Genomic DNA, 17,486 nt, shown 5'->3' with positions numbered 1-17,486 from the left:
GGTCTGATATTATCAGGGGATGGTATTTACCATGGGAAGGAGGTCTGATATTATCAGGAGATGGTATTTACCATGGGAAGGGGGTCTGATATTATCAGGGGATAGTATTTACAATGGGAAGGGGATCTGATGTTATCAGGAGATGTTATTTACCATGTGAAGGGGTCTGATATTATCAGGATATGGTATTTACCATGGGAAGGAGGTCTTACCATGTGTCCGTGATGCTTCTTTTCCCTATTTTCAGTCTCGGATTCTCGATGGTTTAACTGATGAAATCGGGCTGCAGGAAGTAATAAAATATTGAAAACAATAGTTGGACCTCGCTTTACAGTAGAATCTGGGTATAACTGATGTCAAGTGGGCACTGCTTCACATGGTACTAAATCATTCAGGCTGTTGATGGGACATGCTCATATTTCACTGTACATTGGCACAATGCGGAGAGGCACCTGCAATTACACAGGTGATTTACAGTAAAAAGCCAGGTCTTGTACCAACACTTTACAATTTATTAGCCTGCAATGGTGGTTTCAGTGGTGACTCACCACTGTCCTTCTGCAAACAGGGCAAAACATTTTCAATAATTCCAATGAAGTTTTTTTTTGGCTGGAAAATATGATTTGCAGTGGGTGCTGTTACAAGCTGCAACCAGGATCATTCCTCAACCAATGTTAAAACTACTTGGACTGTGAGTGATTTACTGGCTGTTTCTTGGTGAGCCCCAGAGTGCTGAGTGGAGCCAATGTACCAGCTGTGAACCTTGTGACTGTTTAGCAAGCCACTCTGTTTAGTAGATTCACCCAACTCTCACCAATTTCAGTGCTTTTTCAGATATCCCTCCAATATATACCATCAGAAACACACTAGTTACAACTGATGTGTCATCTCCCAGGCACAGCAATTAACACCTAGTCAGGGACCCACTTACAGCTGATCACTATTTACTGTTGTTGACTTGCAGTTTTTTATAGTTAGAAAGAAAACCGAGTTAGATATCAGTTTGATAACACACTTTCTACACAGTTCTGATGAAGGGTCATCGACCTGAAACGTTAACTCTGTTTCTTTCTCCACAAATGCTTCCTGACTTGCTGAGTATTTCCAGCACCTTCTGTTTTAATTTTACAGCATTAACACTACTCACCCACTACTTACCAGTGAATTCTCACTCTCACCAAATTCCCGTTGTCACTCTGTTTAGCAACGCACTCTTGTGAGAACCTCAGAAGAGCTCAAGGAATTTAAATTCAGTGGGGAGTGAGTTGCAACCAAAGAGAAGCAAAAGGCTATCCGGGTAATACTTGTACATTTCATTATTGCCCTCAGGTTAGTCCGTGTCCTTCTGCAGTTTTACACTTTTTTTTTTATTCGTTCATGGGATGTGGGCATCACTGGCAAGGCCAGCATTTATTGCCCATCCCTAATTGCCCTTGAGAAGGTGGTGGTGAGCCGCCTTCTTGAACCGCTGCAGTCCGTGTGGTGACGGTTCTCCCACAGTGCTGTTAGGAAAGGAGTTCCAGGATTTTGACCCAGCAACAATGAACGAATGGCGATATATTTCCAAGTCGGGATGGTGTATGACTTGGAGGGGAACGTGCAGGTGGTGTTGTTCCCATGTGCCTGCTGCTCTTGTCCTTCTAGGTGGTAGAGGTCGCGGGTTTGGGAGGTGCTGTCGAAGAAGCCTTGGCAAGTTGTTGCAGTGCATCCTGTGGATGGTACACACTGCGGCCACAGTGTGCCGGTGGTGAAGGGAGTGAATGTTTAGGGTGGTGGATGGGGTGCCAATCAAACGGGCTGCTTTGTCCTGGATGGTGTCGAGCTTCTTGAGTGTTGTTGGAGCTGCACTCATCCAGGCAAGTGAAGAGTATTCCATCACACTCCTGACTTCTGTCTTGTAGATGGTGTAAAGGTTTAGGGGAGTCAGGAGGTGAGTCACTCGCCACAGAATACCCAGCCTCTGACCTGCTCTCGTAGCCACAGTATTTATATGGCTGGTCCAGTTAAGTTTCTGGTCAATGGTGACCCCCAGGATGTTGATGGTGGGGGATTTGGCGATGGTAATGCCGTTGAATGTCAAGGGGAGGTGGTTAGACTCTCTCTTGTTGGAGATCGTCATTGCCTGACACTTGTCTGGCGCGAATGTTACTTGCCACTTATCAGCCCAAGCCTGGATATTGTCCAGATCTTGTTGCATGCGGGCACGGACTGCTTCATTATCTGAGGCGTTGCGAATGGAACTGAACACTGCGCAAACATCCCCATTTCTGATCTCATGATGGAGGGAAAGTCATTGATGAAGCAGCTGAAGATGGTTGGGCCTAGGACACTGCCCTGAGAAACTCCTGCAGCAATGTCCTGGGGCTGAGATGATTGGCCTCCAACAACCACAGTCATCTTCCTTTGTGCTAGGCATGACTCCAGCCACTGGAGAGTTTTCCCCCTGATTCCCATCGACTTCAATTTTACTGGGGCTCCTTGGTGCCACACTCAGTCAAATGCTGCCTTGATGTCAAGGGCAGTCACTCTCACCTCACCTCTAGAATTCAGCTCTTTTGTCCATGTTTGGACCAAGGCTGTAAAGAGGTCTGGAGCCGAGTGGTCCTGGCGGAACCCAAACTGAGCATCGGTGAGCAGGTTATTGGTGAGTAAATGCCGCTTGATAGCACTGTCGACGACACCTTCCATCACTTTGCTGATGATTGAGAGGAGACCGACCTCTTGATATCATGTGGAGTGAATCGAATTGGCTGAAGACTGGCTTCTGTGATGGTGGGGATATCGGGAGGAGGCTGAGATGGATCATCCACTCAGCACTTCTGGCTGAAGATGGTTGCAAATGCTTCAGCCTTGTCTTTTGCACTCATGTGCTGGACTCCGCCATCATTGAGGATGGGGATGTTTGCAGAGCCTCCTCCTCCCGTTAGTTGTTTAATTGTCCACCACCATTCACGACTGGATGTGGCAGGACTGCAGAGCTTTGATCTGATTCGTTGGTTGTGGAATCGCTTAGCTCTGTCTATAGCATGTTGCTTCCGCTGTTTAACATGCATGTAGTCCTGAGTTGTAGCTTCACCAGGTTGGCAACTCATTTTCAGGTACGCCTGGTGCTGCTCCTGGCATGCTCTTCTACACTCCTCATTGAACCAGGGTTGATCCCCTGGCTTGTTGGTAATGGTAGAGTGAGGAATATGCCGGGCCATGAGGTTATAGATTGTGCTGGAATACAATTCTGCTGCTGCTGATGGCCCACAGCACCTCAGGCATGCCCAGTTTTGAGCTGCTAGCTCTGTTCTGAATCTATCCAATTTAGCACAGTGGTAGTGCCACACAACACGTTGGATGGTGTCCTCAGTGCGAAGATGGGACTTTGTCTCCACCAGGACTGTGCGGTGGTCACTCCTACCAATACTGTCGTGGGCAGATGCATTTGCGACAGGTAGATTGGTGAGGACGAGGTCAAGTAAGTTTTTCCCTCGTGTTGGTTCACTCACCACCTGCCGCAGGCCCAGTCTGGCAGCTATGTCCTCAGGACTCGGCCAGCTCGGTCAGTAGTGGTGCTGCCGAGCCACTCTTGGTGATGGACATTGAAGTTCCCCACTCGGAGTATATTCTTTGCTAATATGTTGATGCATTGTGGCAGCCTGGAAGGATAATGAAGCATAAGAAATGAATAATTCCAACAAATGAAGTTAAATTTGCTTGTGTCTGTATGTGTAATGTAAAGAGTAATAGCAGGTGGTGCAGTCCCATTCTGGTGTTTTATTCTTGGAATCCATCCATTGCTCCTCTTCCAAATAACCATAACTACAGAGGAATTCTCATAGGAAACCCAAATGTTTCCATTTTGGGAGCAAACCAAACAATGTCAGTGTTAAAGCCCATTGGCACCAAATCTTTTTTAATGACTGAGTGCACAGAAACACTGCTTCAAAAACAGCCGACAATCATCAGCTCTACTTGCTGTTGTCCCTTTAAATCCCTTATGCTGCCAAGACAGTGCAAGCAACCTTGTTCACCCATTGTATGTGGCTAAAATGTATGAATGATGCATTTCCAGTGCCCAAAAGAGGAAATTGTTTTGACAACCTGGGGCTGAAATTCTGCTGCCATGTAACGATGAGCAGGCATATGCTGAGCACAGGAGTACTGGTAATCTGGAGTCAGACACTGTGTGCCAGATTTGTGCTTCCCTGGTTTCTCTGAGGGGCAAACCTCCTCAGCACATTCATTTGGGGGCGTGTTGCTCCCCATGAGTTTTGATGATCTCATTGAATGGCAGAGCAGGCTCTAGGGGCCGAATGGCCTACTCCTGCTCCTATCTCTTATGGTCTTATGATGTATTGCACCATTAGCACAATGCCAGTGCTGTGCACCTTTAAAAGCTGGAGCAAAGCTCATTCCTACAGGTGCACAGCCACAAGAAGGAGTTTGAAAACTGTTCGTCCTAACCCTTAACCCTAACCCTAACTCTATTGCTTGTTTTTTTGGATTGGATAAATTTGTTCCCTTGTGTTTTGTTTCAACTTTACAGCTGCGCTTCTATCATTCAAAACATCTCTCCTGACTTAGGCTGTCTCCCCTGCCCCTGTACTTTGGCAAACTCCTGGCTATTTTATTGTGGAGGGCATCACAATCCAACCCAATCCTGTTCTGATTTGATGACTCCAAATGCATGCATTTTCCAACGGTCAGAAGCAGGGGCAGTAGCTGATTTTCCCCTCCCGAACCCAGGAACACTGTGCCTTGCTGGGGTCAGCTAACTTAGCACTGGTCAGTATGTCACCAGGCAATCCAATAACCAAAAATGCCATCAGAACAATTTTCACATGTCTTTAACTGTCAGTTGCTGTGATCCTCGCGGAAAACATTCCCTCCACTGAAAATCAGAGTGAGGCTGACAGGGAAAGCTGAGATGGTAACCACACGGCCAAAATTCTGGGATGTTACGTATTGAAATAGAGTGGCCAGGTAGCATAAACTTTCACCTCCAACTAACATGCACTTTGATAATCGCTTGTACTTACGGAGGTTAAAGCTTGTTAGATAGATAAGCAGAAGGAGGACCATTACAAGCGGCAGAAACCTGAGGGTCTTCCCTTTGCTGCGCGTCAATCTCTCCTTACTCATTGTGCGTAGATTTCTCGAAAGCATATCGGGCTTGCAGTACTGTCAGGCTGTGTCCCATCTTCCCACTGGTTACGAACAGAGCTCACATTGATATGCCTCTGTTCCCTCTTGTGAAATGTTTAGTCGATGCTGTGCATCAGCACACACAGCCTTTCATTGCAAACAAAGAGGCTCCAAAGTACAATTTCCCTCCCTGCAATCGCTGAGCCAACACACCAGAATCTTAAAAGGGAACTGTCTTCCTACAGCGTTAAAGTAGCAGAGCTCCTCTTCATGTGGACACGGTGTTAATCAATGTCAGGGGCTCCAAGCTGCTTTATTGTGTAAATAAATTGTCCAGTCTGATCCTGACGAGCGATATATTTCCAAGTCGGGATGGTGTGTGACTTGGAGGGGAACGTGCAGGTGGTGTTGTTCCCATGTGCCTGCTGCCCTTGTCCTTCTAGTGGTAGAGGTCGCGGGTTTGGGAGGTGCTGTCGAAGAAGCCTTGGCGAGTTGCTGCAGTGCATCCTGTGGATGGTACACACTGCAGCCACTGTGCGCTGGTGGTGAAGGGAGTGAATGTTTAGGGTGGTGGATGGGGTGCCAATCAAGCGGGCTGCTTTGTCCTGGATGGTGTCGAGCCTCTTGAGTATTGTTGGAGCTGCACTCATCCAGGCAAGTGGAGAGTATTCCATCACACTCCTGACTTGTGCCTTGTAGATGGTGGAAAGGCTTTGGGGAGTCAGGAGGTGAGTCACTCGCCCCTGACTTGTAGCCACAGTATTTATGTGGCAGGTCCAGTTAAGTTTCTGGTCAATGGTGACCCTCAGGATGTTGATGGTGGGGGATTCGGCAATGGTAATGCCGTTGAATGTCATGGGGAGGTGGTTAGACTCTCTCTTGTTGGAGATGGTCATTGCCTGGCACTTGTCTGGCGTGAATGTTACTTGCCACTTATCAGCCCGAGCCTGGATATTGTCCAGGTCTTGCTGCACGCGGGCACAGACTGCTTCATTATCTGAGGGGTTGCGAATGGAACTGAACACTGTGCAATCATCAGCGAACATCCCCATTTCTGACCTTATGATGGAGGGAAGGTCATTGATGAAGCAACTGAAGATGGTTGGGCCTAGGACACTGCCCTGAGGAACTCCTGCAGCAGTTTCCTGGGGCTGAGATGATTGGCCTCCAACAACCACTATCATCTTCCTTTGTGCTAGGTATGACTCCAGCCATTGGAGAGTTTTCCCCCTGATTCCCATCGACTTCAATTTTACTAGGGCTCCTTGGTGCCGCACTCAGTCAAATGCTGCCTTGATGTCAAGGGCAGTCACTCTCACCTCACCTCTGGAATTCAGCTCTTTTGTCCATGTTTGCACCAAGGCTGTAATGAGGTCTGGAGCTGTATGGTCCTCGTGGAACCCAAACTGAGCATCGGTGAGCAGGTTATTGGTGAGTTAGTGCTGCTTGATAGCACTGTCGACGACACCTTCCATCACTTTGCTGATGATTGAGAGTAGGCTGATGGGGGGGTAATTGGCCGCATTGGATTTGTCCTGCTTTTTGTGGACAGGACATACCTGAGCAATTTTCCACATTGTCAGGTAGATGCCAGTGTTGTAGCTGTACTGGAACAGCTTGGCTAGAGGTGCAGCTAGTTCTGGAGCACAAGCCTTCAGCACTACAGCCGGGATGTTGTCGGGGCCCATAGCCTTTGTTGTATCCAGTGCACTCAGCCATTTCTTGATATCACATGGAGTGAATCGAATTGGCTGAAGACTGGCTTCTGTGATGGTGGGGATATCGGGAGGAGGCAGAGATGGATCATCTACTCGGCACTTCTGGCTGAAGATGGTTGCAAACGCTTCAGCCTTGTCTTTTGCACTCACGTGCTGGGCTCTGCCATCATTGAGGATGGGGATGTTTACAGAGCCTCCTCCTCCCATTAGTTGTTTAATTGTCCATCACCATTCACGACTGGATGTGGCAGGACTGCAGAGCTTTGATCTGATCCGTTGATTGTGGAATCGCTTAGCTCTGTCTATAGCATGTTGCTTCCGCTGTTTAGCATGCATGTAGTCCTGTGTTGTAGCTTCACCAGGTTGGCAGCTCATTTTAGGTACGCCTGGTGCTGCTCCTGGCATGCTCTTCCACACTGTGTGGAGGGATGTTGGATACTCGGGTATGGTTGGGCACTTGAGTCCACTACTTATGGTGTTTAAATGGATTTAACGAGTCAGGGTCAGAGTGGGTTAGTTATTCAGTTTAAAAGCAGCCTGTAGTGATCATCTGGAGCGGTTTGTTCAACCACGCTGTCTATGCTACATGTGGCCTCTTGCGATTGAATACTGGCTTTTTGGAACTTACCTACACATTAAATCCTGATCCTGATGTGAGACACAAGTCAGCCACAATTAAACAGACAGCCTTAACTCCATTCTGAAATTATATTTGAATTACTCACAACATCAACAAATGAATTTACCTTGAATGAGAGGCAAGAGGGACTGAATGAGAGAGAGAGGGAAAAGAGCGAATGAAAGGGAAAAGAGGGAGACAGAATGATCGAGGGAGAATGACGGGGAAGGAGGGATAGGAGAAAAGTGAGAGGGTGAGGGAGTTAGAGGATGGAAAGAATAAGCAGGGAACAAGAGTAAGAGGGAGAGAGAAAAGAAAGAGGAACCCGAGATATTTTAACAGGAATCTCAAGTAAATAGAAACAAAGCATATAACAAATCACATTGTGGCCTGGGTTTAAATTTCCTTGCGTGAATTTCTTGTAATTACAGTGAGTATATGCTACTTTAGTATTTTAAATGGGTGATGTTGTCCTTTACTGGTTTTGAACTATAAAGGTGGCTGCACTTGCTCCAGAGTATCGTTGTCCAGAGCACATGTCTTGCTCCAGAGCATTGTGTTCCAGAGTATCGTGTTCCAGAGCATCGTGTCTTGCTCCAGAGTATCATTGTCCAGAGTATTGTGTTCCAGAGTATTGTGTCTTGCTCTAGAGTATCATTGTTCAGAGTACTGTGTTCCAGAGTACTGTGTTCCAGAGTATTGTGTCTTGCTCCAGAGTATCGTGTCTTGCTCCAGTGTATTGTGTTTTGCTCGAGAGTTTCATGTCTTGCTCTAGATTATCATTGTCCAGAGTATCGTGTCTTGCTCCAGAGTATCGTGTTCCAGAGTATCGCGTCATGCTCCAGAGTATCGTGTTCCAGAATATCATGTCTTGCTCCAGAGTATCGTGTTCCAGAGTATCGCGTCATGCTCCAGAGTATCGTGTTCCAGATGATTGCGTCTTGCTCCAGAGTATCTTGCTCCAGAGTATCACATTCCAGAGTACCGTGTCTTGCTCCAGAGTATCACGTTCCAGACTACCGTGTCTTGCTCCAGAGTATCACATTCCAGAGTATCGCGTCATGCTCCAGAGTATTGTGTTCCAGATGATTGCGTCTTGCTCCAGAGTATCTTGCTCCAGAGTATCACGTTCCAGAGTACTGTGTCTTGCTCCAGAGTATCACGTTCCAGAGTACCGTGTCTTGCTCCAGAGTATCACGTTCCAGAGTATCGTGTCTTGCTCCAGAGTATCACATTCCAGAGTATCATGTCTTGCTCCAGAGTATCGATAATATCAGGAGACCTCCAAGATTGAAGAATGCAGGCCAGGCAGGAGAGATGAGGTCAGGATAGAGTATCATGCTCCAGAGTATCGTGTCTTGCTCCAGAGTATCGTGTCTTGCTCCAGAGTATCGTGTCTTGCTCCAGAGTATCGTGCTCCGATCCAGAGTATCGTGTCTTGCTCCAGAGTATCGTGCTCCGATCCAGAGTATCGTGTCTTGCTCCAGAGTATCGTGCTCCGATCCAGAGTATCGTGCTCCGATCCAGAGTATCGTGCTCCGATCCAGAGTATCGTGTCTTGCTCCAGAGTATCGTGCTCCGATCCAGAGTATCGTGCTCCGATCCAGAGTATCGTGCTCCGATCCAGAGTATCGTGCTCCGATCCAGAGTATCGTGTCTTGCTCCAGAGTATCGTGTCTTGCTCCAGAGTATCGTGCTCCGATCCAGACAGCTGAAGCTATGCCTGGAACATTGGTTTAACATCATTTCCCTTCACAGGATCAGTGGAACAACCTTCTGTTAAACACCTTCTGTTCAACACCTTCTGTTCAACACCTTCTGTTAAACACCTTCTGTTAAACACATTCTGTTAAACACATTCTGTTAAACACATTCTGTTAAACACATTCTGTTAAACACCTTCTGTTAAACACCTTCTGTTAAACACATTCTGTTAAACACATTCTGTTAAACACATTCTGTTAAACACCTTCTGTTAAACACATTCTGTTAAACACATTCTGTTAAACACATTCTGTTAAACACATTCTGTTAAACACCTTCTGTTAAACACCTTCTGTTAAACACCTTCTGTTAAACACATTCTGTTAAACACATTCTGTTAAACACCTTCTGTTAAACACATTCTGTTAAACACATTCTGTTAAACACATTCTGTTAAACACCTTCTGTTAAACACATTCTGTTAAACACCTTCTGTTAAACACCTTCTGTTAAACACATTCTGTTAAACACATTCTGTTAAACACCTTCTGTTAAACACCTTCTGTTAAACACATTCTGTTAAACACATTCTGTTAAACACCTTCTGTTCAACACCTTCTGTTAAACACATTCTGTTAAACACATTCTGTTAAACACCTTCTGTTAAACACATTCTGTTAAACACCTTCTGTTAAACACCTTCTGTTAAACACATTCTGTTAAACACATTCTGTTAAACACCTTCTGTTAAACACATTCTGTTAAACACATTCACATTCTGTTAAACACATTCTGTTAAACACATTCTGTTAAACACCTTCTGTTAAACACCTTCTGTTAAACACATTCTGTTAAACACATTCTGTTAAACACCTTCTGTTAAACACCTTCTGTTCAACACCTTCTGTTCAACACCTTCTGTTAAACACATTCTGTTAAACACATTCTGTTAAACACCTTCTGTTAAACACCTTCTGTTAAACACATTCTGTTAAACACATTCTGTTAAACACCTTCTGTTAAACACATTCTGTTAAACACATTCTGTTAAACACCTTCTGTTAAACACATTCTGTTAAACACATTCTGTTAAACACCTTCTGTTAAACACATTCTGTTAAACACCTTCTGTTGAACACCTTCTGTTAAACACATTCTGCCAGAACCCCAGTCTGCCGCTAATTCATTCTCACCCAACAGTGAAAACAAGTTTGCCTCACTTGCTCAGGACAGCAGTTGGGGACTTTCTGTAAATTGGTTCATGTTTCTTCTGCATCCTTCCAAATTTGAAAATAATTCCAAGATGCATTTGTGCAGCTAATAATTCAGGATTCCAGCATTCTGTCAATTTAATTTGAACAGGAAAGTTCCATCTGGGAAAATAAAGTCTGGCATTTGTTGCTTGGTGTGAGATGAGAGGGTTTGTTCCAAGGGAGAGGGAGGCTGAACTGGAGAGAAAAATCAGACTTCGAAACACTCAATTCCGATATCTGGAGGATGACATTGATGGAGCAAATTCTTGCAATCGACGAGCTCTGTGAAGTGCCTTGGGACGTTTTACTACGTTAAAGGCATTCTATAAATGGAAGTTGTTGTTTGCTATGCTGATTTATTTTTAAACTGATAGGTTTATTCTCTGGGCTGTATGGCAACATTATTACTGACCAATCACACAGCTGCAGACTGGATTGAGACCATTTTTGTTTTCTAGGCAGGATAATTTCCTTCAGGGAGCAGGGCACCATGCCTGAACTTTTATCTGTAATGAAAAACGACAGTTTCAGAAGCTTGCAGAAAGTAAAACCAATCCTTACTGCATGGGTGGACCATACATTGTAGTTTCTTATTGAGAAATCACAAGGCTGATAATATCAGGAGACCTCTAAGATTGAAGAATGCAGGCCAGGCAGGAGAGGAGGTGAGGTCAGGATATAGTGAGGAGGTGAGGTCAGGATAGAGTGAGGAGGTGAGGTCAGGATATAGTGAGGAGGTGAGGTCAGGGTATAGTGAGGAGGTGAGGTCAGGATAGAGTGAGGAGGTGAGGTCAGGATATAGTGAGGAGGTGAGGTCAGGATATAGTGAGGAGGTGAGGTCAGGGTATAGTGAGGAGGTGAGGTCAGGATAGAGTGAGGAGGTGAGGTCAGGATATAGTGAGGAGGTGAGGTCAGGATAGAGTGAGGAGGTGAGGTCAGGGTATAGTGAGGAGGTGAGGTCAGGATAGAGTGAGGAGGTGAGGTCAGGATAGAGTGAGGAGGTGAGGTCAGGATATAGTGAGGAGGTGAGGTCAGGATAGAGTGAGGAGGTGAGGTCAGGATAGAGTGAGGAGGTGAGGACAGGATAGAGTGAGGAGGTGAGGTCAGGATAGAGTGAGGAGGTGAGGTCAGGATAGAGTGAGGAGGTGAGGTCAGGATATAGTGAGGAGGTGAGGTCAGGATAGAGTGAGGAGGTGAGGACAGGATAGAGTGAGGTGTGGTCAGGATAGAGTGAGGAGGTGAGGTCAGGGTATAGTGAGGAGGTGAGGTCAGGATAGAGTGAGGAGGTGAGGTCAAGATATAGTGAGGAGGTGAGGTCAGGATATAGTGAGGAGGTGAGGTCAGGATATAGTGAGGAGGTGAGGTCAGGATAGAGTGAGGAGGTGAGGTCAGGATATAGTGAGGAGGTGAGGTCAGGATATAGTGAGGAGGTGAGGTCAGGATATAGTGAGGAGGTGAGGTCAGGATAGAGTGAGGAGGTGAGGTCAGGATATAGTGAGGAGGTGAGGTCAGGATAGAGTGAGGAGGTGAGGTCAGGATATAGTGAGGAGGTGAGGTCAGGATAGAGTGAGGAGGTGAGGTCAGGATATAGTGAGGAGGTGAGGTCAGGATAGAGTGAGGAGGTGAGGTCAGGATATAGTGAGGAGGTGAGGTCAGGATAGAGTGAGGAGGTGAGGTCAGGATAGAGTGAGGAGGTGAGGTCAGGATAGAGTGAGGAGGTGAGGTCAGGATAGAGTGAGGAGGTGAGGTCAGGATATAGTGAGGAGGTGAGGTCAGGATAGAGTGAGGAGGTGAGGACAGGATAGAGTGAGGTGTGGTCAGGATAGAGTGAGGAGGTGAGGTCAGGATAGAGTGAGGAGGTGAGGTCAAGATATAGTGAGGAGGTGAGGTCAGGATAGAGTGAGGAGGTGAGGTCAGGATATAGTGAGGAGGTGAGGTCAGGATAGAGTGAGGAGGTGAGGTCAGGATATAGTGAGGAGGTGAGGTCAGGATAGAGTGAGGAGGTGAGGTCAGGATATAGTGAGGAGGTGAGGTCAGGATAGAGTGAGGAGGTGAGGTCAGGATAGAGTGAGGAGGTGAGGTCAGGATAGAGTGAGGAGGTGAGGTCAGGATAGAGTGAGGAGGTGAGGTCAGGATAGAGTGAGGAGGTGAGGTCAGGATAGAGTGAGGAGGTGAGGTCAGGGTATAGTGAGGAGGTGAGGTCAGGATATAGTGAGGAGGTGAGGTCAGGATAGAGTGAGGAGGTGAGGTCAGGATAGAGTGAGGAGGTGAGGTCAGGATATAGTGAGGAGGTGAGGTCACGATAGAGTGAGGAGTTGAGGTCAGGCTTCTGTTAGGGTCATGGGAAAGTACATCTCGGAAAAGATTCTGCAGTCTAACTGATCATTTGAGAAATCAGTATTTCTCAATAGCGGATTTCCTCAGCTATCTAAATATGTTTACCCACAACCCTGGACAGTTGACTTTTTTTTCATTCGTTCATGGGATGTGGGCGTCGCTGGCGAGGCCAGCATTTATTGCCCATCCCTAATTGCCCTTGAGAAGGTGGTGGTGAGCCGCCTTCTTGAACCGCTGCAGTCCGTGTGGTGAAGGTTCTCCCACAGTGCTGTTAGGAAGGGAGTTCCAGGATTTTGACCCAGCGACGATGAAGGAACGGCGATATATTTCCAAGTCAGGATGGTGTGTGACTTGGAGGGGAACGTGCAGATGGTGTTGTTCCCATGTGCCTGCTGCTCTTGTCCTTCTAGGTGGTAGAGGTCGCAGGTTTGGGAGGTGCTGTCGAAGAAGCCTTGGTGAGTTGCTGCAGTGCATCCTGTGGATGGTACACTCTGCAGCCACGGTGCGCCGGTGGTGAAGGGAGTGAATGTTTAGGTTGGTGGATGGGGTGCCAATCAAGCGGGCTGCTTTATCTTGGATGGTGTCGAGCTTCTTGAGTGTTGTTGGAGCTGCACTCATCCAGGCAAGTGGAGAGTATTCCATCACACTCCTGACTTGTGCCTTGTAGATGGTGGAAAGGCTTTGGGGAGTCAGGAGGTGAGTCACTCGCCGCAGAACACCCAGCCTCTGACCTGCTCTTGTAGCCACAGTATTTATATGGCTGGTCCAGTTAAGTTTCTGGTCAATGGTGACCCCCAGGATGTTGATGGTGGGGGATTCGGCGATGGTAATGCCGTTGAATGTCAAGGGGAGGTGGTTAGACTCTCTCTTGTTGGAGATGGTCATTGCCTGGCACTTATCTGGCGCGAATGTTACTTGCCACTTATGAGCCCAAGCCTGGATGTTGTCCAGGTCTTGCTGCATTCAGGCTCGGACTGCTTCATTATCTGAGGGGTTGCGAATGGAACTGAACACTGTGCAGTCATCAGCGAACATCCCCATTTCTGACCCACTGGGCTACATAACTAAGTCTAAACTGTCTGAATGCCTTCCTTCAGGTGGGTAACAGAGAGGGTTGATGTGGTGTATATGGACTTTCAAAAGGCGTTTGATAAAGTGCCACACAATAGGCTTGTCAGCAAAATTGAAGCTCATGGAATAAAAGGGGCAGTGGCAGTATGGATACCAAATTGGCTAAGTGATAGGAAACAAAGAGCAGTGGTGAACGGTTGTTTTTCTGACTGGAGGGAGGTGTACAGTGGTGTTCGCCAGGGGTCGGTGCTGGGAGCACTGCTTTTCTTGATATTTATTAATGACTTGGACTTGGGTGTACAGGGCACAATTTCAAAATTTGCAGATGACACAAAACTTGAAAGGGTAGTAAACAGTGAGGGGGATAGTGATAGACTTCAAGAGGATATAGACAGGCTGGTGGAATATCCGGACACGTGGCAGATGAAATTTAATGCAGAGAGGTGCGAAGTGATACATTTTGGCAGGAAGAACGAGGAGAGGCAATATAAACTAAATGGCACAATTCTAAAGGGGTACAGGAACAGCGAGACCTGGGGGTATATGTGTACAAATCGTTGAAGGTGGCAGGGCAGGTTGAGAAAGCGGTTAAAAAAGCATACGGGATCCTGGGCTTTATAAATAGAGGCATAGAGTACAAAAGCAAGGAAGTCATGATGAACCTTTATAAAACACTGGGTTTGGCCACAACTAGAGTATTGTGTCCAGTTCTGGGCACCACACTTTGGGAAGGATGTGAAGGCCTTAGAGAGGGTGCAGAAAAGATTTACTAGAATGCTTCCAGGGATGAGGGACTTCTGTTACATGGATAGACTGGAGAAGCTGGGATTGTTCTCCTTAGATCAGAGAAGGTTGAGAGGAGATTTGATAGAGGTGTTCAAAATCATGAAGGGTTTAGATAAAGTAAATAAAGAGAAACTGTTCCCATTGGAGGAAGAGTCGAGAACCAGAGGACACAGATTTATGTGATCGGCAAAAGAACCAAAGGCGACATGAGGAAAAACCTTTTTACGCAGCGAGTAGTTATGATCTGGAATGCGCTGCCTGAAAGGGAAGCAAATTCAATTGTGGCTTTCTAAAAGGAATTGGATAAATATTTGAAGGGAAACAGGGCTACGGGGGAAATGGGACTAACAGGATTGCTCTTACAAAGAGCCAGCATGTGCTCGATGGGCTGAATGGCCTCCTTCTGTGCTGTAACCATTCTATGATTCTTCTAACATTGAACCTGTACCCCTAATGTTCTCAAGTTGTAGTAATCTCACATTTATTATCAGGCACTGTAGATATTAGGAAAAAGGGAAGGCTGGGGGAGGGGGGTTAAGGGAAGGCTGGGGGAGGGGGGTTAAGGGAAGGCTGGGGGAGGGGGGTTAAGGGAAGGCTGGGGGAGGGGGGTTAAGGGAAGGCTGGGGGAGGGGGGTTAAGGGAAGGCTGGGGGAGGGGAGTTAAGGGAAGGCTGGGGGAGGGGAGTTAAGGGAAGGCTGGGGGAGGGGGGTTAAGGGAAGGCTGGGGAGGGGGGTTAAGGGAAGGCTGGGGAGGGGGGTAGGAGCAGCCAAAATTTTACGGCAATGATTCATTATAGTTGTGGTTCACTGATCATATATTCTGAAAGATCCTTTGCTTGTGAAAGTAGCTTTTGAAGTACACTTGATAGCTTTTTGTTTTGAGTGCTCATAGAATCTTACAGCACAGAAGGAGGCCATTTGGCCCATCGTGACTGTGCTCTGTCTGACTGATTTGATATATGGTTAACCAGGTTTCTCTCATCAGACATACATAACTGTGAACATCATTGCCCAACATAAGAAGTATTTGCTTTGTTTCTCTGATCTGTGATATTGCTCTACAGTTTGAAAGAGAGGCAGTTTTTTATATTAATTGAAATAAAAATAGAAAATGCTGGAGAAGCTCAGCAGGTCAGGCAGCATCTGCGGAGAAAGAAACAGAGTTAACATTTCAGGTCAAAGACCTTTCGCAGTCAGATTTCCAGCATCCGCAGTATTTTGCTTTTGATTTATATTAATTGAGGCTGAGTTTACCCATTTCTGCTCAGCGAAGGTAGAACTGATTTGCAACCTGCAGTGATAATAGAGCAGTTTCACATTCATCAAGCATCTTAGCTACCATCTGTGTCTATTAACCTGAAACTGAATCATCCCATTACCGCCTGTCTCTATTAATAAGAACAACAACAACAACCTGCATTTATATAGCATCTTTAACGTAGTAAAACGTCCCAAGGCACTTCACAGGAGCGATTATCAAACATAATTTGACTCCAAGCCTTTTAGGAGATATTAGAACAGGTGACCAAAAGCTTGGTCAAAGGGTAGGTTTTATGTAGCCTCTTAAAGGAGGAGAGAGAGGCGGAGAGGTTTAGGGAGGGAATTCCAGAGCTTAGGGCCCAGGCAGCTGAAGGCACGGCCACCAATGGTAGACTGATGAAAATCCGGGATGTGCAAGAGACCAGAATTGGAGGGGCGCAGAGATCTCGGAGGGTTGTAGGGCTGGAGGAGGTTACAGAGATAGGGAGGGGCGAGGGCCATGGAGGGATTTGAAAACAAGGATGAGAATTTTAAAATCGAGGCCTTACCGGACTGGAAGCCAATGTAGGTCAGTGAGCACTTGGGGGTGATGGGTGTACGGGACTTGGTGTGAGTTTGGATGCGGGCAGCAGAGTTTTGGATGAGCTCAAGTTTATGGTGAATGGAAGATGGGAGGCCGGCCAGGAGAGCATTGGAATAGTCCAGTCTGGGGGTAACAAAGGCACGGATGAGGATTTCAGCAGCAGATAAGCTGGGGCAGGGGGTGAGACGGGCGATGTTATGGAGGTGGAAGTAGGCGGCCTTGGTGATGGAGAGGATATGTGGTCAGAAGCTCAGCTCAGGGTCAAATAAGATGGCAAGGTTGCGAACAGTCTGGTGCAGCCTCAGGCAGTGGCTAGGGAACGGAGTTCGTGGCAGGGACCAAAGACATTGGCTTCGGTCTTCCCAATATTTATTTGGAGGAAATTTTTGCTCATCCAGTACTGGATGTCTGACGAGCAGTGTGACAAATCAGAGACAGTGGAGAGACCTGTCTCTATTAACATGAAACTGACTCATCCCATTGTGATATTGAGTTACATCAAGTCTACAGCACAGAAACAGGCCATTCAGTCCTACTGGTCCATGTCAGCGTTTATGCTCCACACGAGCCTCCTCCCCCCTACTTCATCTAACCACATCTGCATATCCTTCTATTCCTTTCTCCCTCATGTGTTTATCCAGCTTCCCCTTAAATGCATCTATGCTATTTGCCTCAACTATCCCTAGTGATAACATGTTCCACATTCTCACCACTCTCTGGGTAAAGAGGTTTCTCCTGAATTCCCTATTGGATTTATTAGTGACTATCTTATATTTATGACCTCTAGTTTGGGACTCCCCCACAAGTGGAAACATTTTCTCCACGTCTACCTTGTCAAACTAATTCTCCCTATTGGAGAAGTGCAGTGTTATGCATGTGGGCAGGACAAATGCTCAACATACATACACCCTTCAGGGAATAGCATTAAAGCAGGTGGAGAAAGAGAGAGATCTGGGCGTTCTAGTGCACAAATCTCGAAAGGTTCTTGGGCAATGCTGTGAATCATAGAATCATTAAAAATTT

General features: G+C 46.6%; 1 protein-coding gene across 4 annotated transcripts in view; it reads right to left on the bottom strand.

Annotated features, from left to right (window-relative positions):
* Positions 1–9,386, bottom strand: part of LOC137302563 (ceramide-1-phosphate transfer protein-like) — a 37,326-nt gene extending 27,940 nt beyond the window's left edge. Inside the window, exons 1-3 of one of the 4 annotated variants that reach the window (XM_067972308.1) lie at positions 5,028–9,386; positions 1,159–3,644; positions 213–283 (exon numbers count right to left, since the gene is read on the bottom strand). In XM_067972308.1, the coding sequence (XP_067828409.1) occupies positions 213–215 (3 nt within the window). In that variant the 5' untranslated portion in view covers positions 216–283; positions 1,159–3,644; positions 5,028–9,386. The remainder of the gene's footprint in view (positions 1–212; positions 284–1,158; positions 3,645–5,027) is intronic. The other 3 variants (XM_067972306.1, XM_067972307.1, XM_067972309.1) reach the window with 3 other exon arrangements.
* Positions 9,387–17,486: the final 8,100 nt, after the last annotated feature.

This window comes from Heptranchias perlo, chromosome 35 (assembly GCF_035084215.1).
Source record: "Heptranchias perlo isolate sHepPer1 chromosome 35, sHepPer1.hap1, whole genome shotgun sequence".
Classification (NCBI taxonomy): domain Eukaryota; kingdom Metazoa; phylum Chordata; class Chondrichthyes; order Hexanchiformes; family Hexanchidae; genus Heptranchias; species Heptranchias perlo.
The sequence above is the reverse complement of the archived record's forward strand: the minus strand, read 5'-3'. Positions and strand labels throughout refer to the sequence as shown.